The 24,451-nt window shown below is 44.1% G+C and overlaps 1 protein-coding gene and 1 long non-coding RNA gene across 8 annotated transcripts in view; one reads left to right on the top strand and one right to left on the bottom strand.

Annotated features, from left to right (window-relative positions):
* Positions 1-24,451, bottom strand: part of ATP2B4 (ATPase plasma membrane Ca2+ transporting 4) — a 111,642-nt gene that overhangs the window by 41,357 nt on the left and 45,834 nt on the right. For 6 of the 7 annotated variants that reach the window (XM_072648140.1, XM_072648144.1, XM_072648143.1 and 3 more), the window contains exon 2: positions 10,329-10,851. In XM_072648140.1, coding sequence (XP_072504241.1) covers positions 10,329-10,530 — 202 coding nt within the window. In that variant the 5' untranslated portion in view covers positions 10,531-10,851. Of the gene's footprint in view, positions 1-10,328; positions 10,852-11,619; positions 11,944-24,451 lie in introns of those variants that run through there. The other variant, XM_072648141.1, reaches the window with a different exon arrangement.
* The window catches only part of LOC140529456 (uncharacterized), a 41,419-nt gene continuing 29,036 nt past the window's right edge, over positions 12,069-24,451 (top strand). Inside the window, exon 1 of the long non-coding RNA XR_011975561.1 lies at positions 12,069-12,197. This is a non-coding gene — a long non-coding RNA (uncharacterized lncRNA). The remainder of the gene's footprint in view (positions 12,198-24,451) is intronic.

Genomic DNA, 24,451 nt, shown 5'->3' on the forward strand with positions numbered 1-24,451 from the left:
AGGCTCTAATTCTGGTCTTTTCTTTCCTCAAAGTGCCCACCCCTCCAACCTCCTCCCACCTCTGCCTCGAAGAAGATTATTCAGTCAGAAGGGAAAAAAAAAAGGAGCAAAGGAAGGAAAAAGGGGTAGTTAAGAGCTGGAAGCATCCAGGCAATTTCCTGAGGCCAGGTAGCCAAAACCAGAAATTCTCAGTCATTCTTCCCAGTATCAGCAGTCTCAGTACCAAGAGGGGAGGGGGTGTCAGGATTTTAACATGGCAATGAATGCCAGTCGGTGTCTATCCAAATTTGGTCCTTCAAACTGCTAGATATTTCCCTGAAGCTGAGGGTGGGGGCCGCACAGGTCTCTAAGAAAACACTGGAGCAGAGGAGAGCACACCAGTGTGAGCTAAGGCCAGCAGGAAGGCATTGGTAAAGGTCTCTGAAGGGAGGTAAGGAGCAATGATGAAAGTCTACACTTGACTAGCTCCACTAAGGGCTGTTCTACAAAGATGGAGGTGGAAGAGGAGCTAATCACTTCTACTGAGAGGAGAATCAAAGGAAATGATCTTAAATTTGACCTAAATACCTCAGGCTACAGCTTGAGGAAGAACTTTGAGATAGGGCATTGACGTCAACTGAACAAAAAAACTCCCCAACCCCCAAACCAACCAAACAAACAAAACAAAACCCAACCAAACTAGGACAGATATATAACTAGACTAGAGGTGGGAGTCTGATTGGAGGCAAGGCTGTGATAGCAGATATGAGAAATTTAGGATTTGAGAGTACTTTTTAGTAGGCCATGCTTGGTCTTCAGGGTGTGGAACAGACAAACAACGCATACATCAGGGAAGAAAAACCCTAAACCTTTCCATAAAGGCAGGCTACTTCTAGCTGTGTGAGCCTGGGCAAGTCACTTAAACTCTATCTCAGTTTCTTCATCTGTAAAATGGGGATGATAATAGAACTTACCTCACAGAGTTGTGAGGATCCAATGAAATAATAAAGATGAAGTACTGTGGAAATACTGGCTATCATTGTTATTGCTGTCATTACCATCACAAACTAGATTAAATCCAATTTGTTTCTATGACATTGAGAAGCTACTGCCAAGCAGTAGTGGGAAAAGTTGCTAGCATATCTATATCTTTAAGGTTTGCAGATATAATCACATTTTATTCTCACAACAACTCAACAGAAGTACTAGCTATTATTATAAATTCTTTATTGTCTCAGATCTAGAAGCATGGACGGAGTGAGATTTGACTCACTGGGTAAAAGGAGAACTTGGGTGTTTCCCAGAAGGCTTCTTGGCTCCCTCGACCTGAGGGGATTCATTTCCCAGTAAGAAAAGAGGACAGGACCTTAGGAGAATAATGCTCAAGGCACAGATAGCAAAGCCAGGGGCAGAGCCCACTTGGATCTCTGAAGGCCCTGAGATGATAGGACCCTGCCCAGTGGATTCAGGGATTTGGAACCCTTCTGATGAGCTGAGATGCTCCTTGATGTAGAGGCCCCACAGATAAAGGGAAGTGAGTGACACTTGCAGATATGTTTTAGCAGACCACCAAGGATAACCAGAATGTCAGGCACTGGGAGGTACTCTAGGGGCATCCCCACTGCCCCTGGAAGGAGGAAGTCTAGAGTCACCCACTGTCCTGAAGAGACCTGAGCTGGTCTTCGTTGTGAAGGTGAAACCATAAGACAGCAAAGAGAACCCAGTTAGCTGTCAAGTGGCCCCAGAAGAAACTTAAAGGAAAGGAACCCATCTGAATTCCCCTCATAGAATGCTAATGTACCAAAATTTCCTATAAGCATATCACTACCTGTCTCTGGGATGCCCTCACTTCAAAACAAAAGTCAATCAGCTATCCTGTTTCTTTAGGAGACCAGAAAAGGAAGGATCAGGAAAAAAAATATAGGGCTCTAGAACACAGAGTTTTATAAGAGACGAGGTCATCTGATCCAATTATAGCATTGTAAAAATGGAAAAAACTAAGGCCCCCAAGATTCCTGTGGCATATTTTAGGAGGAGCAATAGGACAAAAATCTCCATGAAAAACCCGAGACCAGATCTCTCTGGCACTCCCCGTCGGTGTAGATGTCCTCACTCTACCATCCCCATCATAAGTCACCTAGGGCTTTCTACCTCAAAGAACCTGAGTGGATTTTCCATTTCCCATCATGGGAAGAGGAAGCTGAAGCCCACTGTTGGCCTGGGAATCCTCTCTCTCTGACTTGTGAGAGAGAAAGGGGAGCCATGCGGGACTAGGAGCTTGGCTAGTCTCTGACTTTGGACTTTCCATTTTAATTCTTCCTGTCCCAGAGAAGGTTTTTAATCCCTGATCTCAACAACTATAGTTTCACACACACTCTAACCAGGAGTAGACTTTAGCTTCTGATTGCAGCAGCTGCAAAATAAATGTGTGCATATGTATACACACACACACACACACACACACACACACACACACACACACACACACACACACACACACACACACACACCATACATACTCCTAGAGAGTAAAGAAAGAGAGTTTTCCAGTGTCTTCTCCATAGGGAAAATGTTTGCCCTGGAGGAATCCAGAAGAAAGGAGAAGGAAAATCTCACTGTCAAGAACATTTGGAGAAAGAGCCCTAGATCTGGATTGGAAATACCACTGGCTCTGAGAGTCAGGCTGAACACATGGGCTGGGAGAGACAAAAAGAATGTGTCAGTCTGTGAAGTCATCTCTCCCACCCCATGCTGGGGAGCCCACAGCCCTTGCCCAGGTTCCTAATGAATTGGGAGAAGACTAAAGCATGGATGGAAAATCTGCGTCTGCCTGGTTGGGACTCAAAGACTGGAAGGAAAAACTGTAGTCCAGCCCTAAGTGACCTATCCCTATCAAGGAAAGGCTACTCTCCCTCCCTCCTTATGCCTCCCAAGAACAAGCTGCAGAGATAATCAGCTCACACAGGCTAGGCCCCCAGAAGAAGTGGTGTTAGCACAGATATCATGAGGCACTTCCAGCTGTCTGAGATAGGGCCTATTAAATTACTTTAGCAAGGGAGGCAATGGGATCTTTTCCCTTGGGGATTTAAGAAATGTCCCTGAGACGCTTTCAATTCAGTCTTATTTGGAAAGGTAGAGGAGATCAGATCCCAAGATCTATCACAGAAGCGTTTATTCTGTTTTTTTAGGAAGCAATCAGAGTGAAGCAACTTGCCCAGGGTCACGCAGCTAAATGTCTGAGGTTGGATTTGAACTCAGGTCCTCCTGCATCCAGGGCCAGGGCTCTATCTACTGTACCACCTAGCTGCCCATCAGCAAAGTCTGCTCCAAACCAGGAAGTAGATAACAGCCAGCTGTCATCCACGTGTTGGTCCCTCCATTTTAATACTGATAGTAAGCAGTTCTGGGCTCAGCATCTGCCTTTGCCAGTTAAGATGTGGTAAGGAGGTCACATAGCAAAAAAATGACTGGGGAGGAGGCACAGTTTAGTAATCTTTCTTTTCACAGTGCCCAGAAACCAAGCCAGGGGAGTTCTACAGGGCAGCTTACCTTGAACCTGCCTTCTTTCTACCACTATTTCCTAAGATCCCAAATAGTGCCTCAGGGAGCAAAGGGTTTCCCCTCACTAGAGGTCTTCACATAGAAGCTGGATGGATAGAACAAGCTGTAGGGGAAACTGTGCAGAGGATCTTGGTCAGGTGGTGGGTGGGAGGGTTGGATTAACTGGACCTCTGGAGTGCCTTCCAGATGTGACATGCTGGGAATGTGTGCGGAAGCTTCCTGTGTATTCATGGATACTGAGACCAGTCACGTGTTGTAAAGTTGTATATGTATGTGTGTATGTATATGCATGCTCTCTCTTGTGCTCATGTATCCACAGACTTATTTTATTATAACTTTCCCTAGCACTTGGGCCAATGACTTTGTTTAAAAAAATAAAAGCCCCATTTCCAAGAAAGCAAAAAGGAAGTGTTCCCTTAGTCATGATGCAAGATTTGGTAGTCCAGAGATGTGGCCCGAAGCTACAACCCAAATGCAACAAAGCAGCAAGAGGGTTTAAAAAGTCTGCAGAGATTCTTGCTGGACTTCAAAGGCAGGTAGTTTAAAATACGTGTAACTCTGGGGCTAGAGATTGAGAATTATGGTAGTAATTCAGGTAGGTAGACAGGAATTCATGGTAGGCTTAGGAAGGCCTAAGCATCTCACTCCTATTTCTCAAGGCAACAGAACTCCTGTAACTCAAGAGTCCTAATACTTAACAGTATGAGGACTTTCGGAGGGGCAGGCCAGGGGAAGTGAAGGCAGAAAGGAAGGAATAGGAAGGAGAATACAGGAATAGATTACTCAGTACCCCAGGCCAGGCAGGGAGAAACTGCTCAAAACCGACACTTTAGCTCCAAAGTTAATCACATAGGATCTTTGGCGTTTCCAAGACATGGTGTGGAGTCTCTTTCAAAGGAAAGGGAGGTTTGGGGTAAAAAAGAAAGAAGGAAAGGGTTGTTTGGCTTTCATCTGGGACTTAACTGACCCTTCCTACTCTTCTCCATTTCTTCTCCAATCACCACTGCATTATCCACACCAACTTCCCACTTACATTTCCCTTACCAATTCTAAACCTGTTCAAGTTATCCCTGCCTCATTCATAAAACAGTCTAGCTCCTCATGCTGTTGGAACCGATCTGTCTCTTCAGTTCTCACCACTACCCGCCCAGCCCCCTCCCCCAACCCATTCTTTTGGCCTGAATCTCTTTTACAACTTCCACTATGTCTAATAAATGTCTTGTTGGCCCAGCTGCCCAAGACACCAGAGTTCCTTTCTCTTTTCTCCTGCCATGAGTTCTCTTTCTTCTTGGAGTATTAGGTGGAGGATGGCAGAGGCAGGACACTTTTCTCCCTGAAAATTCCTGTAGCAAATCCTCATCTGAGGTCCTTAGAGGAACCTGAGGGAAAAAGCGCATGAAGGGAGAGGGCATGAGGAACAAATGGCCAGCAAGGCTCAGTGTCTGGCAAATCGAAAAATGGGTAGGGTTCTCAAGAACTCAAAGGCTTTCAGAGAGAATGAGTCATCCCTAAAGATAACAAATATGTCTCCCAGCCTGGGTCATATCCAGTCTATTTTCACTTGCCTAGAAGACTAGGTGTTTCTCATCTAGTATGCTCTCCACCAAATATTCTTTCCCCTGGGGACTAGCCAGAGCAGAAACTCCAATTTCACACAACGATTAGAACCATGTTATGTGCCCAGGTCAGCATTCACTCTCACTGTGGAACCAAGAACAAGGGGCAGGAGAAGGGAAATAAGGCTAGAGAGCAGGATTGGCAGATTTAGCATCAAGGACATAGATAAGAACACCCGAGAAAGAAAAGAATGCTCCAGATCTCAAGATATGGGCTTGAGTAATCTTTCTTACTTCTTATGTTCTATTTCCAAAGGCAAAGTCCCTAAACCTTCAGAGATTCTTCTAAGGTTGGTGCCCAGAAATGTCAGATGCCCTTGGGAGGCAGGATACCAGACTCATTCCTGATCCCTCTGGATCTTTGCCTCATTGGATAATAACTCTTACATTGATGTAACATGCCACAGCTTTACAAAGTGCTTTCCCCACAACTCTGTGGGAGTAAGGAATAGATGTAGAAGCATCCCTAGTTAATGGAGGGAGAAGCAGAGACTCAGTTGTTAGGTGGCTTGCCTAGAGTTATGCAGTGAGTAAGTATCAGAGCCAGGTCTTAAAGCTAGGTCTTCAGACTCTGAGTACGGGATTTTCTTTACTACAATCTCATGCCCTCAGGGCTGCTGGAGGCAAGCAATGAAGAGGGGAGGGAGTAATGGGGAACACAAAGAGGAATCTCATCCCACAAACAGTCAACTCTAAATAAAATGGAAACATTCTTCGGTCTTCTAAGAGAAGCCCCAGTGCTACTGGATTACTCTGTTTATTAACGATGCCCCCTCTCTACTCTTTCTGGTCCAAGTCCAGGATGTACCCTGAGGGCCTGGCCCAACTCCCACTCCAAAATACCATCTTTAACTTCTAAAGAGACCATAGGCAGTACAGAGATGGCTCACAACAGACGCAGGAAATTGGGGGGTTGAAGGAGAGGGAAGAAAAGAGGGACAGAGGGAACAACAGGCCTGATGTTAGAGGCAAACTACTTCCCATTCTAGACATCCTGGACTTGGCCTCTATTTCTACTCAAAGCAGCATCAAAATCCAAAAAGGAGGATTGAATTGAAGTCTTGGGATGCTCTGGAAAGCCTTTGAATTTGGAAGAATAAGGGAAAAAAACACATTTTAATCCATCTAGCCCCCTACTTTACTTTTGGTTAAAGTAGGTGTGGGAAAGGGAAGGGCAGTCAGAAGTAAGTCTATGCTTTTCATTCCAAAATTCCATCTTTTACAGGAAGCTTTCCCTAACCTGTCTTAATTCCAGTGCCTTCCCTCTGTTAATTATTTTCTTTTTATCCTGTATAAAGCTTGCTTTGTGTATCTTTGTTTGCTTTGTCTCTCCTATTAGATCGGGAGCTCCTTTGAGGGTAGGGACTCTCTTTTGTCTCTTTTTGTATCCCCGGTGCTTGGCCCAATGTCTGGCATACAGTAGGAGTTTAATAGATGTTTATTAACTGAATAAAAAATAAAAATGGGTTTGGGGGATTATCAGTGTCACTGCATATGACAATGTTGTAGTATGGAACTTTGGCAGCTAGAATCTTGGATTCCTGGGTGTAGCTGAGACTCAGAACACTTATCATATCCTGGACAACTCCCCTTCTCTGTTGCGGCTTCTTTTTTCTGTAAAACAAAGGGACTGAACTAGATGATCTCTAAGATCCTCTTCAACTCTGATGGCCTATGACTTTTAATAAAAGTTGATTGGCTATCTATAATCATATAAAAAAATGCTCTAAATCACTATTGATTAGAGAGATGCAAATCAAAACAACTATCACACCTATCAGATTGGCAAACATGACAAAACAGGAAAATGATCAATGTTGGAGAAGATGTGGGAGGGTTGGAACACTAATTCATTGTTGGTGAAGCTGATCCAACCATTCTGGAGAGCAATTTGGAACTATGCCCAAAGGGTTATAAAAATGTGCATACCCTTTGACCCAGCAATAATGTTTCTAGGATTGTATCCCAAAGAGATCATAAAAATGGGAAAAGGACCCCCATGTACAAAAACATTTATAGCAGCTCTCTTTCTGGTGGGCAAGAACTGGGAATTGAGGGAATGCTCATCATTTGGGAAATGACTGAACAAGTTGTGCTATAAGAAATTACGAACAGGTGGACTTCAGAAATACCTGGATAGACTTATATGAACTGATGCTGAGTGAAGTGAGCAGAACCAGGAGAACATTATACATAGCAACAGCCACAGTGTGTGAGGACTGTTTTTCATAGACTTAGCCCTTCACAGTAACACAAGGACCTAAAACATTTCCAAAGGACTCTTGATGCAAAATGCCATCCACATCCAGAGAAAGAACGATGCAGTCGGAATGCAGAATTATGCACACTATTTTCTCTTTTGTTATGTTTAGTTTGGTTTTGTTTTACTCATGCTTTCTCCGATTTGTTTTAATTCTTCTATGCAACGTGACTAATGTGAAAATGTGTTTAACAAGAATGTATGTGTAAAACCCATAAAAGATTGCATGCTGTCTTGGGGAGAGAAGAGAAGGAAATTTAAAACTTATGGAAGTGATTGCTGAAAATTGAAAACAAATAAATAAATAAATTTGAAAACAAAAATAAAAGTTGCTTGGAGTGTTATAATATTTTTGTGGTTCTCCTAAGACCCTCTTACAATGATTATGTATCTGTTAAGTTGTACCCTAGAGGGGTTTGAACAATACTCATAAATCCATGATAAGTTTGGTGACAATAGAGATATAGGGAAAGGTGCAGAGTTGGGACAGGGAGGAATTTCAGATTTTTCAAGACTCCCTGAGATTCACCTCTTCTGCGTTATGATACCCTAGCTCCCAAAAAGCAGGCTTCAAACATCAGGCAGATTTCTCTATTGTTATTTGTTTGCAATGGCCTCTCAGAAGTGACAAAGAGCTGTGCTAAACCATTGGACACCTCAGCTCCATCTTCTGTGAATAAGACAGGGTTTTTATATCCTCATCTCCTTAGGGCTCATGGATACTAATGTTCTCAACTCTGTCAGCCCAATAAACCAGCGCGACACTGCTTTTTTTATTCCTAGTGAGAAGAGGTCTCTGCTGTCCTGTCTTTGTTTTCTATTCTCACTCCCCACCCTTACTAATAAGAGGGCTTGGGGATCTTCTAAAGACACCTTATTCATGGTGTCTTTCTATTTTGGGCATCAGCTTTCTACTGTAGGCTCAGCATTAAAGCAAAGTGAACTCTTCTGAACCTAGGTAGGCTGAAGACTGGTAGTAAAACAGGCCAGAGTTAGCTCTTTTGGGGTGGAGGCTCTCTATATGCCCATGTTCTGTTGCACTGAGGGTAATGCCTGATGGAAATGGTAACTTTCAACAATGAGGGTGAAGCCAAAATGAAGGCAAGTCATCCATTGGCTATAACTTGGCCCTTAACATCCAATGTCTTCATCCAACATTCAATGGCTTTTGGAACAGAAACTCTTTGGGAATCAGATAACAGGAAGTACTAGCAGTGAGCGAGGCTCCGTAGAAAGTTGGAGATGGGCATCTTGATGCTATTGGGAGCTCAGGAGAATCTAGATGATTCTATATAGCTTATGCATCAGTCAAACTGTACTACTCTGTTTTCCAATTGATTTCTGGGCTATCTTGCCTCTTAATGGCTTCCCCAAATCAACTTGAATAACCCTATTCATCCGTCAAAGACCAATTCAAATGCCCTCTACTCTAGGAAGGATTTTCTACTCCCTTAGCTGCAGAAAGTCACTCTGTCCTTCTCCTTCCGCCTCTTAGGACACTTTGTTTATATCTGAAAAGTAATTTGTAAATTGAAATATGGACTATTAGCACATTGCATTATAATGAATTTATGGGCATTGATTTTCCCCTACTAGACTAAATCCCTTGTGAGCAAGGACTAACCTACTATGATAGAAGAGAAAAAAGCCTGGATTGGAGTCAGTTTGGGCAAGACATTTAACCTCTTCATCTGTTAAATGAGGGGGTTGGACCACAGGACCTTTAAGTTTCTTTTCTGTTCTAACTCTATGGTGTTTATATGTTCCCATAATATCTTGTGAAGAATAGGAAGTCAAATATTTGCTGAATGAAATTATCAAGACTCTTCTTTGCACTGGATGTTCCTGGTTGAAGGGTTCAAGAGTGAGTAGGCAAGATAAAGCACAAACAGAATCCCAAACCCTAGAGAGTTTTGCAGAGTAGCTCCATCTTCTTGACAAAAGACAGGGGTAGTGTAGTAGGGAGTGAGGAGAAAAAAACAGAAGCAAAACTTTGCAGCTTTCAAAACAACACAGGTTAAGGATGATTGGAGAAGGGGAGAAGGAAGGTGGTAATTCCCCAAAGTGCATTTCTGCTAGACAGTGAAGGGGAAGACAAAGAACAGTGCTGAAGGAAAATGGTTCGCAGCCCCACCAGGTCTGTTTAATAAGAGAAAAGATTTAAAAAGTAGACAGTAAAAAGACACCAGTATCAAGAAAATCTTTCCAGTGATCAAAGGTGGGAGGGAACAGCCCTAATACACATTATATGGAAGGTTATTCTTCAATTTAGGAGGCACAATGGATGGAGTCAAGAAGACCTGAGTTCAAATGTGGCCATAGACACTTACTAAGCTATATGGTCCTCAGACAGTCATTTAAGCCTGTTTGCCTCAGTTTCCTCACCTGTAAAATGAGCTGGAGAAGGAAATGGCAAACCACTCCAGTATCTTTGACAAGAAAACCCCAAATGGGTTCATCAAGAGTTAGACACCACAGAAATAACCAAACAATAAAAATTTTCCAATTGTCTTTACCTGATCCTTTACCTAGAGCTCCTTCCTTGTTAACTGTTCTGTGTCTCTCCTCAATTTCCCCCAAGCAGGTCTCTAAGCTGTTTGTCATGGGGTTCTTTTGTGGCTTAAGGCCAAGCCAAGCATACAACAGGTGCTTGCACATTTGGGGGAGGGGCTCAGAACTAGGAGGAGGGAAAGGAATGAGCATTTATTAAGCTCCTACTATGGGTCTTCAAGCACTACGCTAAATCAGCATTTTACAAGGATTATCTCATTCTATGCTCCCCACAACCTTGTGAAGTAATAATGACAACAACAGGTAGCATTTAGACAGCTTATCCCATGTGCCAGGCACCCTGCTGGCGCCATAAGCCGGGCAGGCAGCTGGGGAGACCAAGGCAGGGGGCAGTGCCTCACCATCGATGTGCGAGGTCTGCAGCTTCTCACAGAGGCCCAGCACACCCCCAAAATGCTCCTCGAGCTGGACCACGGCCTCGCTTCTGCGCAGCTCCATGAGGCGCCTCAGCTCCATCACACTGCAGCCAAAGGTGTTGGCCAGGGAGGCCCCCGAATGGCTGAGGTGGGTCTGCGTGCTCCTCTTCATAATTAAGGAAGACATGGTTCCACTTGGGGTGGCTGGTGGTGGCAGGGGCAGGACTCAGACCTGGGATTCCCTGGCCCCCTTCCTGGCTTTGGGGGCTGGGGGTGCCCAGCAGGGAGGGAGGAAGGGAGCAGTGCTCGACAGGGATTGGCACCCCTAGGCCCGGAGTTGGCAGACTCGACTTCCTGGGAGCCAGGTACAAACAGGATGTGTGTGTCACCGTGGAGGCATCCTTGGCAACATCAGAACCCGGCCTGGGGTGGGGAGGTGGGGGGCATAGGTAGGAGAGACAGGTCAAGATGGAGACGAGCAGGAAGGTTTCCTGGACACCAGAGGCACCTGGAGAGAAACACAGCAATCAGTTCAGGGGGCTGTGGGTAAAGCCAGGCCCCACAAGGGGCTTCAATGACCTCTCAATACCTCGTGTCCTGGGGGAGAAAGCACCCATTAAGTCCCTACCGTCTAATGCCAGCCACCTTACAAATATAATCTCATCTGGGCCTCACAACGAACTGGGGAAGTTTTTACAATTGAGGAAGCTGAGACACAGAGAGCTTACAGTGACTCGCCTCAGGTTCAAGGGGCCACAATTCAACTCAGGTCTTCCTGACTCCAGGCCCTGGTGGCTCTTAGGCATGTGGGGAAAAGAAAGGTAGTGACCCAGCTCTTCTTCCTTTTCCTACCCTCTTCCCTCCCTACTATCCCCTGGGCATTCCAACTGCCCCTTCCTCTGATTTCTAAGAGGTGAAAGGGGTATAACACGGTAAGAAGGGTCCTCTACAGCTCTCAACATATAGGCACTGAGACGTATACACAGACAACTCCAGAAAGCAAGAAAAATGGGAAAAAACAAAAGTAACTCTTATGGTTTTAAAACATTTCCAAAATTAAAAACCACCACCACCACCAAGTTACCTCCCCTGGAGTGCTACAGACCTTTTTTAAAGACTTGGAATGTTCAGGATCTGTTGCTCTCCCTGCCTATTGGGGTGACCTGTGTAGTTTTACATGCTACAAATAGGATCCTACTGGGGGTCTGCCTTCCAGAGGTTGGAGGGCTTAGTAAAGGTGTCCAGGTTCATAGGAGTCCTTGAATATGAAACTCACCTGTGTGCCTCGATTTCCCTTTACCCCCCTACAACAGGGATGAGAGAGAGTCTAGCAGATCATGCTCAAATCCTCTGTGGGCACCGGCATGCCTGGGCCCCCCAGCTATGTGACGGCTGTTCAGCCCCCCCACAGCTATTGACTTGTTAGGAGCTAAGCATAGGACTCTGGGGTCTAGTCACAGCTCTCTCCATTTGGTTGGTTGGTTGAAGATTCTGGCAGTTAAAGATATAGGGTGGGTCTTTCTTGATAGGTGATAAAAGAATCACTGAGAAACAGAGACAGCGAATTTAGATCCTCATGAGTCAGAGAGAGATGCCCTGGGGCAATATGGATAAAATGTTTATCAATTTCAATATGCATGTGCAAAGGGCCAAACTAACATCAGCAGGGGGTGGGGGATGGTTTAGTCTCAACTGCTTTAGAATGAGCTCACCTGGGAATTCTCAAGAAGTTAGCTCAGTAATTCAATGATAGGAAACACTGTAGTATGTGGAAGGAAAGAGGGCACTGCAAGTCAGGAGACCTAGGCTAGGAGCTCCAGCTCTGTCACCTGCTAATCCCATGTCCCCCCCAAGGTAAGTCATTTCACCTCTGGGCCAGTTTATTGCTCTGCTAAAGGAGATTTATACATACCCTTCTACTGTTAAGGTTGCTGTGAAGAAAGTACTCTGTAAATTGGAGAGGCCTATATAAATATAACCTATGATAATAACAGATAATATTTTTCCTCCCAGAGAGAGGCAGAGTAGCAGACTTCCCAAAACATATAAGTTAAAAGTCGACTGTAGGGTGGAAGCCAAATCTCCTCAGCCCCATCCTTGAAGGCAGGCAGCTGTATTTTTCTGCTGGAGATGTTGCCACCCATCAGTCATTGAAAGGTGAAAATGCAGTCCAGCAGAAGGGGATCTCGGCCCTAATTAAGTGATTCCTGCTAATTAGGGTTCAGACACTGGGGAAGGAAGCCTTGCTTAGTCCTTTCTCTAATAAGGAAATTACACCTTCAGAAGAAGAACAAAGAGCCATAGGAACTAGCAGCTAATGGAGATCAAGATGGCAGAGTCCTTAATTAGCCTTCCAAGAATCACTGGAGACAAAAAACATTCATCCTCACTACTTTCAGTCAGCCCAGTTCCTGTTGGTCCTTAGGCACCAGCAGGCAACCTCACCTCTCAACAACAGACACCCTTTGCCTTTTTCTGTCTCCAAACAGTAAGCCTCTTGAGGGAAATTAACCCTACCCAAGGGTCCTGGGGTTGCAGAGGGGTTTATTTTTTTCTTCCCTTCCTAGCCAAACTGTTTCTTTTCTGGGATTGGGATCCTCCACATCTGTACAGTTGGGGTATAAGTAAGAAAAGAGTCCAGATCATTTCCTTGAGCATAGATAACAGTCACATTTTATAGGGTAGCTTCAGGCTTTCTTTGCATCCAATGGATGTAAGTTATATAAATATTATCCCCATTTTACAGTTATGGGAACTGAGGTTCTGAGGGATGACCCATGGTCAGTGTCTAATCTAGGATCAGAGCCATGCAGATCTGGCTTTTTCTACTGTTCTGTGTTGCCTCTCCTACTAAAGGCCTTTGAACCTGTTTAGGTGCTAGGATTATGTTAGCTTCAGATCTTTGATTTTGAAAGAGCCTTCAGGGGATCTCAGTGTTTAATAAATGCTTGGGGGATTGGAATGCCTGAACAGAGACTGAGCCTATGCAGCTTACATCCTTCACACAGACACACTGTGCCATGGAATCAGGTTCAATTTAGCTTCTCTTCCAAAGCTGGAGGCACAGAGTTGGGGCAGAAATAAACATTATGCTAACACTCAAATGGAGCTCTTGAACCTGTCAGAGGGGGTATTAACATCAGTGTTTACCCTAGTGGACAGAGGACTAGACTCTGGCTTTAGAAGACAAGTGGTCCTAGGCCCGGCTCTGGGGATAACCATATCTATATTATCTTTGGTCCTCGGGTTACATTTCAGCAAAGCTTGTTTTTTGGATTGCATTTCCCCATCCATCAAATAGGAAAGAGCCAGCCTTGCCTTCTTCCAACCTTCTGGGAAAGGAGAAAGATAGAGACGGGTGAGACCTTTAGATGGGCAAAAGGCTTTGAGCACTTTGGAGAAAACTCAGAAGGTGCTAAATTAAACCAACTTATCTAATAGGGTGACAGGGAGAAAGCAGTTCATTTTGTATTTAGGGCTGTTATCTGGCCATCATCAGATACATTCCATCTTTCACTGCCAGGAGGATTCCTCTTCTTCCAGTCCCACCCTTGCCCACCACCCATCCACCCACCCTCACCCAGGGCTAAAGTTAGGAGAAATTCCCAGACAATCTCCATTATAATTGATAATCACAAGGGAAATGTGACCCATAAAAAAAAGAAACTGAGTCAGGAGAGGAGAGAAAAATCAGTGTAAATTTCAGACTGTATTACTTGAAACTTTTCCCTCCCCACTGGGTTCACACTCTAGTCATGCTTAGTCCCACTGGCACTAGTTCCTTAATCTACCTTCTATCTTTACACGTGGTAAAGATCAGGGATTATATTCCTCTCTTTCTCCAAAACAAAAATGAATATATAAACACTCAAGAATGAAAACTTCAGTCTATACTTTGTTTTTCTCTATTGCATCTATCTTGGAAATTCTAGGAAACAGCTCACTCCATACTTCCAGGAGGATGCCATCCCCAAGTTCTATTAGAGCTCCCCAAGAAGGGTTGGGGAATGGGGGAGAAGAGAGTGGAATAGAGAAGGAAAAAGGGGTACGAAAGTTGTTTGTGTCCCAGTCTGACCAAGAGACCATGGCAGACTTGTACCCTGTTATTTGGGTACCTAATGGAACCCCAAGATCAGAAGGATTTTCAGGCCAACTATTCAGCTGCAGAAGCTTCTCTGTAGCCCTACTGGGCAGCAGGGAGCCACCACTGTCTCAGCTCACCCAGTCTCAGAGCTCTATACAGCTACCTAGCTGGCTTGACCTCTACCCTAATTAGGCAACTACTAAAAGAGCACGCATTTTCAAATGTACACTGCCCTAACCTCAAAGGAAGTCCCAAACAAGCATTGTTATCTGCTGGCCCCTGGGGAGCAGGGGAGGAGGATGCCATCTCTCACCAGGCAAGGCTTCCCTTAATCATCTTCAAGCACAGCATTCTGGGAGGTAGAATTCTCTACCTCTATTTCTGCCACCCCTCCCACCAGTTTGAGAAATACCTTATCTCTTTCCTTTAAACAATAATAGACTGAAAACCATTAAACGTATATTTCTACAAATGCAAAGCGTTTTTCACATCTCTGCTCTCACACAACATCCCTATAAAGAAAGTAAGATACTGTGATCCCTATTTTACAGAGAAGACACTGAAGACCTAAGAGATTAGGAGACTTTGACCAAGGTTGCCTGCATTAAGGGCAAAGCTGGCCTAAGAATTCAGGTATCTTGACTCCTTTTTCCTCAGTCTAACGTTCCTCCTACTGCGCTGGTTTCCTCTCTCAGTCTGACAAAACATCTAGGAATCTTCCCTCCCCCCCAAAAAATGCAGACACCTCCTGGAAATAGGGACCATTTTTTCCCTTTTAGGAAAGATGTTCAATGTATTACATTTTGAGCAAATTTTAAAAAAAAGACAGTGAGCTAGGTGCTATGGATACAAAAACAAAATATGACACAGTATCCGCCCTCAAGGATCTTATAGCCTTCCTTAAGATATTAAAGCTTTTCTGCTATCACTGGCCAATAAGGGCAAGACCCACCCTTACACACACACACACACACACACACACACACACACACACACACACACACACACACACACACACATACAGAGCCTAGGATTATCTAAAATTAAAAGGGTCTTCAGAGGCCCTTTAGTGACACTCTTCTTTTCCCATAGGAAAGTAGGGCTTCCCCAGGTTAAGTGATAAGTCCAAGGTAATTTGGGTCAGTAGGAGTGAGAAAGAAGATTAGAATGTAGCTCTTTCTCCAGGATAACTCTCTCCTTCCTCAAATTTCCAGTGTTAGGTCTCTTACCCTATGTCAGAAAGAAGGGACAACCAGAGACCACTCAGTTTCATAGGGCTTGGAGTTAGATAAGACCTTAGGGGTCATCTTGCCCAACGCTCTCAATTTACAGATGAGGAAACAAATCCAGAGCAGGGAGGGAACTATTCAAGGTTAAACAGCTAATAAATAAAAAAGTTAGGATTTGAACTCTGGTCTTAGCAGTCCAACTCCAGTGGTTTTACCACTAGGCCTCACTGCTATTTGAAGCAATCAAAATATAAGTTCAGAATTCTGACCTGGATCAGCTGAGTTTATTATTTTAGGGGCTATCACCTTTTTCCTCATTGAAAGGATTCTCCCAGACTAGGACAAAGATAACCTCTCAGGTTGGTGCACAGGCCTGTTTTCCTCCCTCAGCCCCCTTCCCTTGTCCATCAGGAATCAGGAAAAGTTCTCATCTCTTGATGATATTCCCCCTTCCCCCTGATTCCCCAGCCCATACATACACCCCACTTCCCCTACCAGAAGGTTATTGAATCTGGTGAAGTTTAGAGGTGGGAATGTGAATGGATGTGGGAAGAAGGAGCAGCAGGACCCAGAGAGCTAGGGCTCCAGGCTGATGCAGTGCTGCAGACAAACCTGCCTGGAATAAAGATGGCGACATTCCACCTCTGGCCTCCCAGCAGCAGGCATTACGGGGTTTGGTAGAGGAGAGGGCCATGGCAACTGCAGGCTTCCCTACTCAGTGCCCCCTTCCTTCAACCTGGAACCTCATTAGAGGCAAGTTGGACATCTCCCTGAAAAGCTCCGTGTCGTCAGGTACCTGTCTGGATATCAGTGTTTCTGCCATGCTGAACACTAAGAAGGAAGGAAGAAAAGGCAGGAAGGGTAACAAGTCCAAGCCAGAGGGATGAAATCTGGCATCTGTATTCTTCTTTATCCCCATCCCTTTGTCTCATTTGTGCCCATAAATGTAGCCCTGCCCTCTGTCAGGTGTGATCGCTCATGCTAATCCCTAGACACTTTTACCAACTGGTTTGGGCAGGGAGAAGGGGAGAAAAGAGGAGGTTCCAGAGATCGAGTTCCTACAACTTATTGGGAAGGTTTAAAGAAAAACTGTCTTGTGGAGATCGCATAGTTCTCCCAGAGAATTCTAGAGGTGGTGGTCCTAGCTAAACCTCTCCTTGCTCTTTCTGCAATTCCAGAAAATGTAACTTCTTCCTACACAGAAGGCACCTAGTCCTCCCTCCACAACCTACGCAGGGCGCCTAGGAGTGATTGGCTTGGATGCTTTCCATTTTGCTCATTCTCCAATGAGCCAGCCATCATTTATCTGAACCTGGAAGACCCCACAGAGTCTTAGAGACATAGAGAAGAAGGCCTCTTTCCCTTGACATTCAACAAGATAGTTTGGGAAATCATAGCCTAGATCATCTCCACCATGTATTTCCTAAGCTGTTACTTGGGGTTTCCAGAGGTTCATTCTTCTGAACATTCTTTCACTTCTAAAAAGGCCTTCCTGAGGACAGGAAGCTTATAACCTAGAGATAGGTACACTTGTCTCAGAGAATCCTGGTCCTGTCTCTTTACTCCAATCTAAATTGTTACCTTAGCTCTGAAAAGACTAATTCTTCTCTTCCTATGCCTGCTCTGCTTTGGTATAAGCCTAGGGTTCAAATCCTGGTTCTGCTTTCTACCTCTGTGTGTGTGTATGTATGTGTGTGTGTGTGTATACACATAGGACCTTGGGAAGATAATGTCTGTCATTTTATCTCTTGGGTTCATTTTCTTATAATTTATAAAACTTCCCCTGAAGGACAGGATGGGGGGGCGAGAAGGGAGGAAGGTAGAGGTAGGCTCTTCCTAATCTAAAATCCTATTTAGACTGCTTGTACAAAGCAGTCCATACTCTTTCTAGGCTACTTTCAAGCCATGGAGGTATATGGGAAGGTCAATGGGAGCATTTTGTCGTCAGGTAACACCCCTTAAAAGTAAAAGCTAGAGTTCAGCCATGAATGGGTTATTAAAATTGACTACAATGGTGGAGAACTGGCTTTTCCCAGACCAAATAGTGATAGATTTTTTTTCCTATTTCTGGAGAATATGTGTCAAGTCCTAGACATTCCCTAAACCATGGGTCCAATGATCATCTCTATCTATTCTGATGATTCTTAAATCTACCATCCAGTCCTAACCTCTCTGCTGACCTCCAGGCTCACATCTCCACTTACTTATTGGACATCTCAAAATGGATGTCTATAGACATCTTGAACTATGTCCAAAATTGAACTCAGAAGCTTTCCCCCCAAATCCTCCAGACTTAACTTCCCTGTTATTATTAGGGTACTATCATCCTTCCAGTCACCTAGGCTTGAAACCTGGGTATTATCTTTAACTCTTCACTCTCTCTGACCCCCCCATCCCATCCAATCTATTGTTCTGTTCTGTTGATTTTACTTTCATAGCATGTCTAGCATATGTCTCCTCCTCCTTTCCTCTGACACTGCCACCTCCCTGGTGCAAGCCCTAATCACCTAATGGCTGGACTATTTCAAAAGTTTCCCTGCCTCAAATCTCTCCCCACACCAGTCCATTCTCCACTCATCTGTCAGAGTGAACTTGAAGTTGGTGGTTGCTGTCCTTTGTTCTAGAAGAGGACCAAAATGACACCACTATGTTAGAGTCAACATATAATGGGTCTGACTGTGGCTGATCAGCCTGATACGAGCTTGGAGTGCACTATCACAGGTCAAGCACAAATTGTCCATGGGAACATTTAGAATGGGTTCTCTAAATTTGCACATCTTGCGTTTCTTTTGAACTCCTTCAATCCTGCTTTGAAGATAGAGCAAAGATCTCAAAGTACAAATCTGATCATGTTACACTCTCTCCCTCTCCCAATGAACTCCAGTGGCTCCCTATAACCTCCAGAACCAAACATAACATCCTTTATTTGGCATTCAAATCATTTATAACATGTCCCACCCCCACCTCAACCACCAATCTTTCCAGTCCTTTTTCATCTTACAGAGCCTCTCCCACCACCCCCTCCATGTACTTTGCAGTCTTGTGAAGAGCAAGGCCTCCTTGCTGTTCCCCATCTTCTGATGCTGTGCATTTTCACCCCAATGCCTGGAATGCCCTCTTGCTTCATTTGGATTCTATGGTTTTCTTCGAGTCTTAGCTAAAACTCTATTTTTCCATAGGAAGCCTTTCCTAATCCCCCTTGATTCTAGTGCCTCCCCTCAGTTGATGTTATCTCTATTTATCCTGTAGAGACCTTGTTTGTGCATAGTTGTTGGCATGCTTTCCCCCTGGTAAGACTGTGAGCTTCCTGAGAGGAAGGACCATCTTTCTACGTATCACCAGCACTTAGCACAGTGTCTGGAACATAGTAGGTGCTCAATATACATTTATTGCCTGACTGAGCCTGCCACAATCCCTGAATATGTGTGCTGGCCCCTCACCCTATTCCCTGGATCCTTACACTTGCCCCAGCCCCTGTTACCAAAGGAACTGAGGAAAAGAAAAGGCATCGACTGGAAGCAGCCCACTCCCCTTACAAGTCTGATTTCCAAAGTCCATGTTGTAGCCCCTTTGGCTCAGAGGATGGTTAGACAGTCTCTATTACAAATATTTCTTTTTCAGTGTGGGAGGGGTATGGAGAGGAGAGAGAAAGACATTTAGGAATAAAGGAAATTAGATGGCATGACCTATTACTGATGGAGACATGCTGGCTCTTTGTCATGACTGTTTCCTTCCTAAATGCTTGTCAATCATCTCTTTAATAATCCACTGAAGAATTTTTTTTTCAGAAATCTAAGTTAAACTCACTGGCCTATAGTTTTCCAACTTTGTATTCTTACATTTTCTGAAACATCTATTCTTCTTCAGTTTTGGGGTCCTTCTCCTATCTCTCAACTATAACTGACAATAGGTTAACAATCACAGGTGCCAGTCCAATGGTATCCTATTATAAATGAAGGAAAACTGAGACCCAAGGCTCTAAAAAAGTGATTTTCAAAGACCACATGGAAGTAAGCAATAGGTACAGGATTTCAACCCAGGTCCTCTGATCCAATCCATTTTTCTATTACATTACACCTCTAGAACCCATCATTCCAGTCTTATAATATATTAATACCAAGGTGACCAAAAAGAACATGGTGGAGTATCCCTCTGCCAATGGTAATGAATATATTTCTCTCCATCTTTTCTCTTCTTCCAGACTACCCCCAGTCTACCCAGTCTACATTCCCTTTAACATTCTAGGTGTAGAGATCAGGGGGGAAGGAGAGACACTTCTGGTCCCCTGGGTAAGTTGCAAGGTCAGAGTGGTATTGGTAGCCTACCCCCTGCTCCCACTTCACATGAGGCCCTGTGTTTCCACCAAGGACAACTCACCTTTCCAGACCTAGTGCAAGAAACAGATATTAAGTACTCAGTCTCTATATTTTTGTGTTCACATAGAAACTGCCTTTCTTGGGGCCATTGTGTTTCTTCTAGGTTGTGGCTGCAAGGTAACAAAGGGGGTTTTTAGCAGCCAGATTGGTTCCAGAATTATGTGTACAAGCAAACTTCAGCTGAGACCTGCCATTCTAGGGAAACAAGGGAGGGATTGGGGTTCGCCACTGGAGTCTGAGTCTCCCTGGACTGCTTGGAGTCACCATTGCTGCAACTAGTTCCTGGCCACTGTGAAGGATCCAGAAGGATCTACTCTTCAAGAAAGCAAGATCTAGGGGTGGAGTCAAGATGGTGGAGTAGAAAGACACATATAAGCAGGGTCTCCCCCCATAGCCCATAAAATACCTGTAGAGAGGGACTCTCAACAAATTTTGGAGCAGCAGAAGTGGAGAGCAACAGAGTGAAGGAGATTTCCAGCCCAGGGTTACCTGAAAGGCCCATGGGAAATGTGCGTTGCACTGGAGGTGGAGCAGAGTGCAGAGCCCAGCCCAGCCTTGGCTGTGGTGTGGCTCACGAACAGCTCTCAGGGGCAGAATCTCCAGTCACAGAAACCCCAGTTCCAGGAGCAGTGGTTCCCAGATCCCTCAACCCACAGGTGCCTAAGGTCAGTGATGGGGGTTTTCCAGCTGGCCAGGAAGGGAGTAGGGCCTTCCATAGCTCCAGCAGCAGGCAGCAGCCACAGAGCCTGCACAGCAGCCCAAAAGGAAACTCCATTGTTGGAGTGTAAAAACCCCTGGGGGCACTGAGAAGCTGATTCTTGCCTCTGCCCTGTGTGGAGACCCTGAGGGAGCTGGTCTTTGTCTCACACTGAATGGCAGTCTGCCCATCCAGCTCACCTGAAAATCAGCCCCCAGTGCTGACTTGGTGAAACTGGAGGACAGGTAGCTATGGAGAGGAACCTCTGCTAAGATTCTGGGCACAAAAATTCCTCTCTGCACCCAGACCAGTACACACTTGATTGTGCCACCTTGGAGGAACTGAGATCTTACAGATTCCCACAGTATACCCTACTCTTGACAAAGGACCCAAAAGTCAAGTAACTGGTTGGGAAAATGCCCAAAAGAGGGTAAAAAAATAAGACTATAGAAGGTTACTTTCTTGGTGAACAGATATCTCCTCCCATCCTTTCTGATGAGGAAGAACAATGCTTACCATCAGGGAAAGACATAGAAGTCAAGGCTTCTGTATCCCAAACATTCAAAAGAAATATTCAATGGGCTCAGGCCATGGAAGAGCTCAAAAAGGATTTTGAAAATCAAGTTAGAGAGGTGGAGGAAAAACTGGGAAGAGAAATGAGAGAGATGCAAGAAAAGCATGAAAAGCAGGTCAACACCTTGCTAAAGGAGACCCAAGAAAATGCTGAAGAAAATAACACCTTGAAAAATAGGCAACTCAATTGGCAAAAGAGGTTCCAAAAGCCAATGAGGAGAAGAATGCTTTCAAAAGCAGAATTAGCCAAATGGAAAAGGAGGTCCAAAAGCTCACTGAAGAAAATAGTTCTTTCAAAATTAGAATGGAACAGATGGAGGCTAATGACTTTATGAGAAACCAAGAAATCACAAAACCAAACCAAAAGAATGAAAAAATGGAAGATAATGTGAAATATCTCATTGGAAAAACAACTGACCTGGAAAATAGATCCAGGAGAGACAATTTAAAAATTATGGGACTACCTGAAAGCCTTGATCAAAAAAGGAGCCTAGACATCTTTCATGAAATTATCAAGGAAAACTGACCTGATATTCTAGAACCAGAGGGCAAAATAAATATTGAAAGAATCCACTGATCACCTCCTGAAAGAGATCCAAAAAGAGAAACTCCTAGGAACATTGTGGCCAAATTCCAGAGTTCCTTGGTCAAGGAGAAAATATTGCAAGAAGCTAGAAAGAATCAATTCAAGTATTGTGGAAATACAATCAAGATAACGCAAGATCTAGCAGCTTCTACATTAAGGGATCAAAGGGCATGGAATATAAGGAACTAGGACTAAAACCAAGAATCACCTACCCAGCAAAATTGAGTATAATATTTCAGGGGAAAAAATGGTCTTTCAATGAAATAGAGGACTTTCAAGCATTCTTGATGAAAAGACCAGAGCTGAAAAGAAAATTTGACTTTCAAACACAAAAATCAAGAGAAGCATGAAAAGGTAAACAGCAAAGAGAAGTCATAAGGGACTGACTGAAGTTGAACTGTTTACATTCCTACGTGGAAAGACAATATTTGTAACTCTTGAAACTTTTTTCAGTATCTGGGTAGTTGGTTGGATTACACACACACACACACACACACACACACACACACACACACATAGAGCACAGGGTGAATTGAATAGGATAGGATCATATCTTTAAATAATGAAATTAAGCAGTGAGAGAGAAATATATTGGGAGGAGAAAGGGAGAAATGGAATGGGGAAAATTATCTCTCATAAAAGAGGCAAGTAGAAGGCTTTTCAGTGGAGGGAAAAAGGGGGGAGGTGAGAGAAAAAACATGAAGCTTACTCTCATCAATTCGACTAAAGGAAGGAATAAAATGCACACTCATTTTGGTATGAAAACCTATCTTACAATACAGGATAATGGGGGAGAAAGGGATAAGCAGAGTGGGGGGGGATAATGGAAGGGAGAGCAGTGGGAGGAGGGAGCACTCTTGGGGAGGGATAGGATCAAAAGAGAGAATAGAAGCAATGGGGGGCAGGATAGGATGGAGGGAAATATAGTTAGTCTTACACAACATGACTTTTATGGAAGTCATTTGCAAAACTACACAGATATGGCCTATATTGAATTGCTTGCCTTCCCAAAGGGAATGGGTGGGGAGGGAGGGATGAAGAGATGTTGGAACTCAAAAGTTTTAGGAACAACTGTTGAGTATTGTTCTTGCAACTAGGAAATAGGAAATACAGGTAATGGAGTATAGAAAGTTATCTTGCCCTACAGGACAAAAGAGAAGATGGGGATAAGGGAAGGGAGGGATGTTACAAGGGAGGACAGATTGGTGATAGGGGTAATTAGAATGCTTGGCATTTTGGGGTAGGAGGAGGGGAGAAATGGAGAGAAAATTTGGAACCCAAAATTTTGTGGAAATGAATGTTGAAAACTTAAATAAATAAATAAATCTAAAAAAAAAAAGAAGAAGAAAACAAGATCTGTCTTTCTGTTATTGTCTTTTTATCTCCAGCACCTAGCTGAGTACCTGGAGCATAGTAGGCTTTTAGTAAAAGTTAGCTGATTGGTTGATTTAACTGAGTTAGTTCATTCCACCCCCCCTCCCCCATGGTATGCACCTCTCCCTTGTTTAAAGAAATTGGCTGTGATTTGATCCTATAGATCAAATATAGATCATCTCCACTATGAAGGAAACAAAATGGCACCTGTATGCAAAAAAATTGGGCATGTGGAGCAAAGGAGAGCCATTTTGCTAAATAAATCTCTAGCTTTCCCCAGGGCCAGACTGTTGCTCCTTGAGATGCATCAAGTATAATGGAAAAAAGATTGGATTTGAGTCAAAAAGGCCTGCATTCAAATAACAGCTCTTACTACTTGTATGACTTCAGGCAAGTCCCATGACCACTCTGGGGGTACCTCAACTTCCTGGGAAGTGTCAAATGAGTGGGTTGGGACAGATAGCTTCTGAGGGTCCTTATGGCTCTATATCTATGATCTTGTGACTCTCTCCAGATTTTTCCTATTCTCAGACCTAGTTCTTGGACATCCTAGGCAAATGGGAGAAAGACAGGAGGGGCCTCCTAGTCATGTGCTAAGCAGGCTGAGTAAGAACATCTGCTCCCCACGTAATATCACCCTGAATCTTTTTGTATGTCAGTTTTTCCAGTGTTCTCTACAGTTCTTTATTGCATAGCAGTTCTTTGAGATCCTCCAGACCAGAAGCTTCAGATCTACCTCTGGGAAAGGTGGAATTCCCTCTTGTCACCTTCAGTCTCACAATAAAAGGAGGTGGAGGTCAACTTTCTGGATTGAATTACCTTTTCCCCATCCTGAAACCCTTTTCTCCAGGCCTGAAGTAAACAGACCTGGAAGGATTGAAAACATAGCAGCCTACCACAGAGGGCAAAGTGGAGTCCCAGAAAGCAAACAAAAGCTACTTGATCAGGTCAAGATGCCAGGGCCTGAGGGCCCAGAGTCAGCAGAAACTATTTCCCCCATCCCTGTTCCCTTTCTCCTCAGGAGATTCCAGAAGAGAGAGACAAAGACCAGAAACAAAATAAATAAAGAATACTTTTCTGATCACATCTGGCTTCTGAGATGCCACAATTCCTGTTCACATCTGGGACCCAGGTTCCTTTTTCCTTCCTTCCCCACCCACCAAAACCCCCACCCTTGCTAACTAATGGT

Source organism: Notamacropus eugenii, chromosome 2, assembly GCF_028372415.1.
Source record: "Notamacropus eugenii isolate mMacEug1 chromosome 2, mMacEug1.pri_v2, whole genome shotgun sequence".
In the NCBI taxonomy this organism is placed as follows: Eukaryota; Metazoa; Chordata; class Mammalia; order Diprotodontia; family Macropodidae; genus Notamacropus; species Notamacropus eugenii.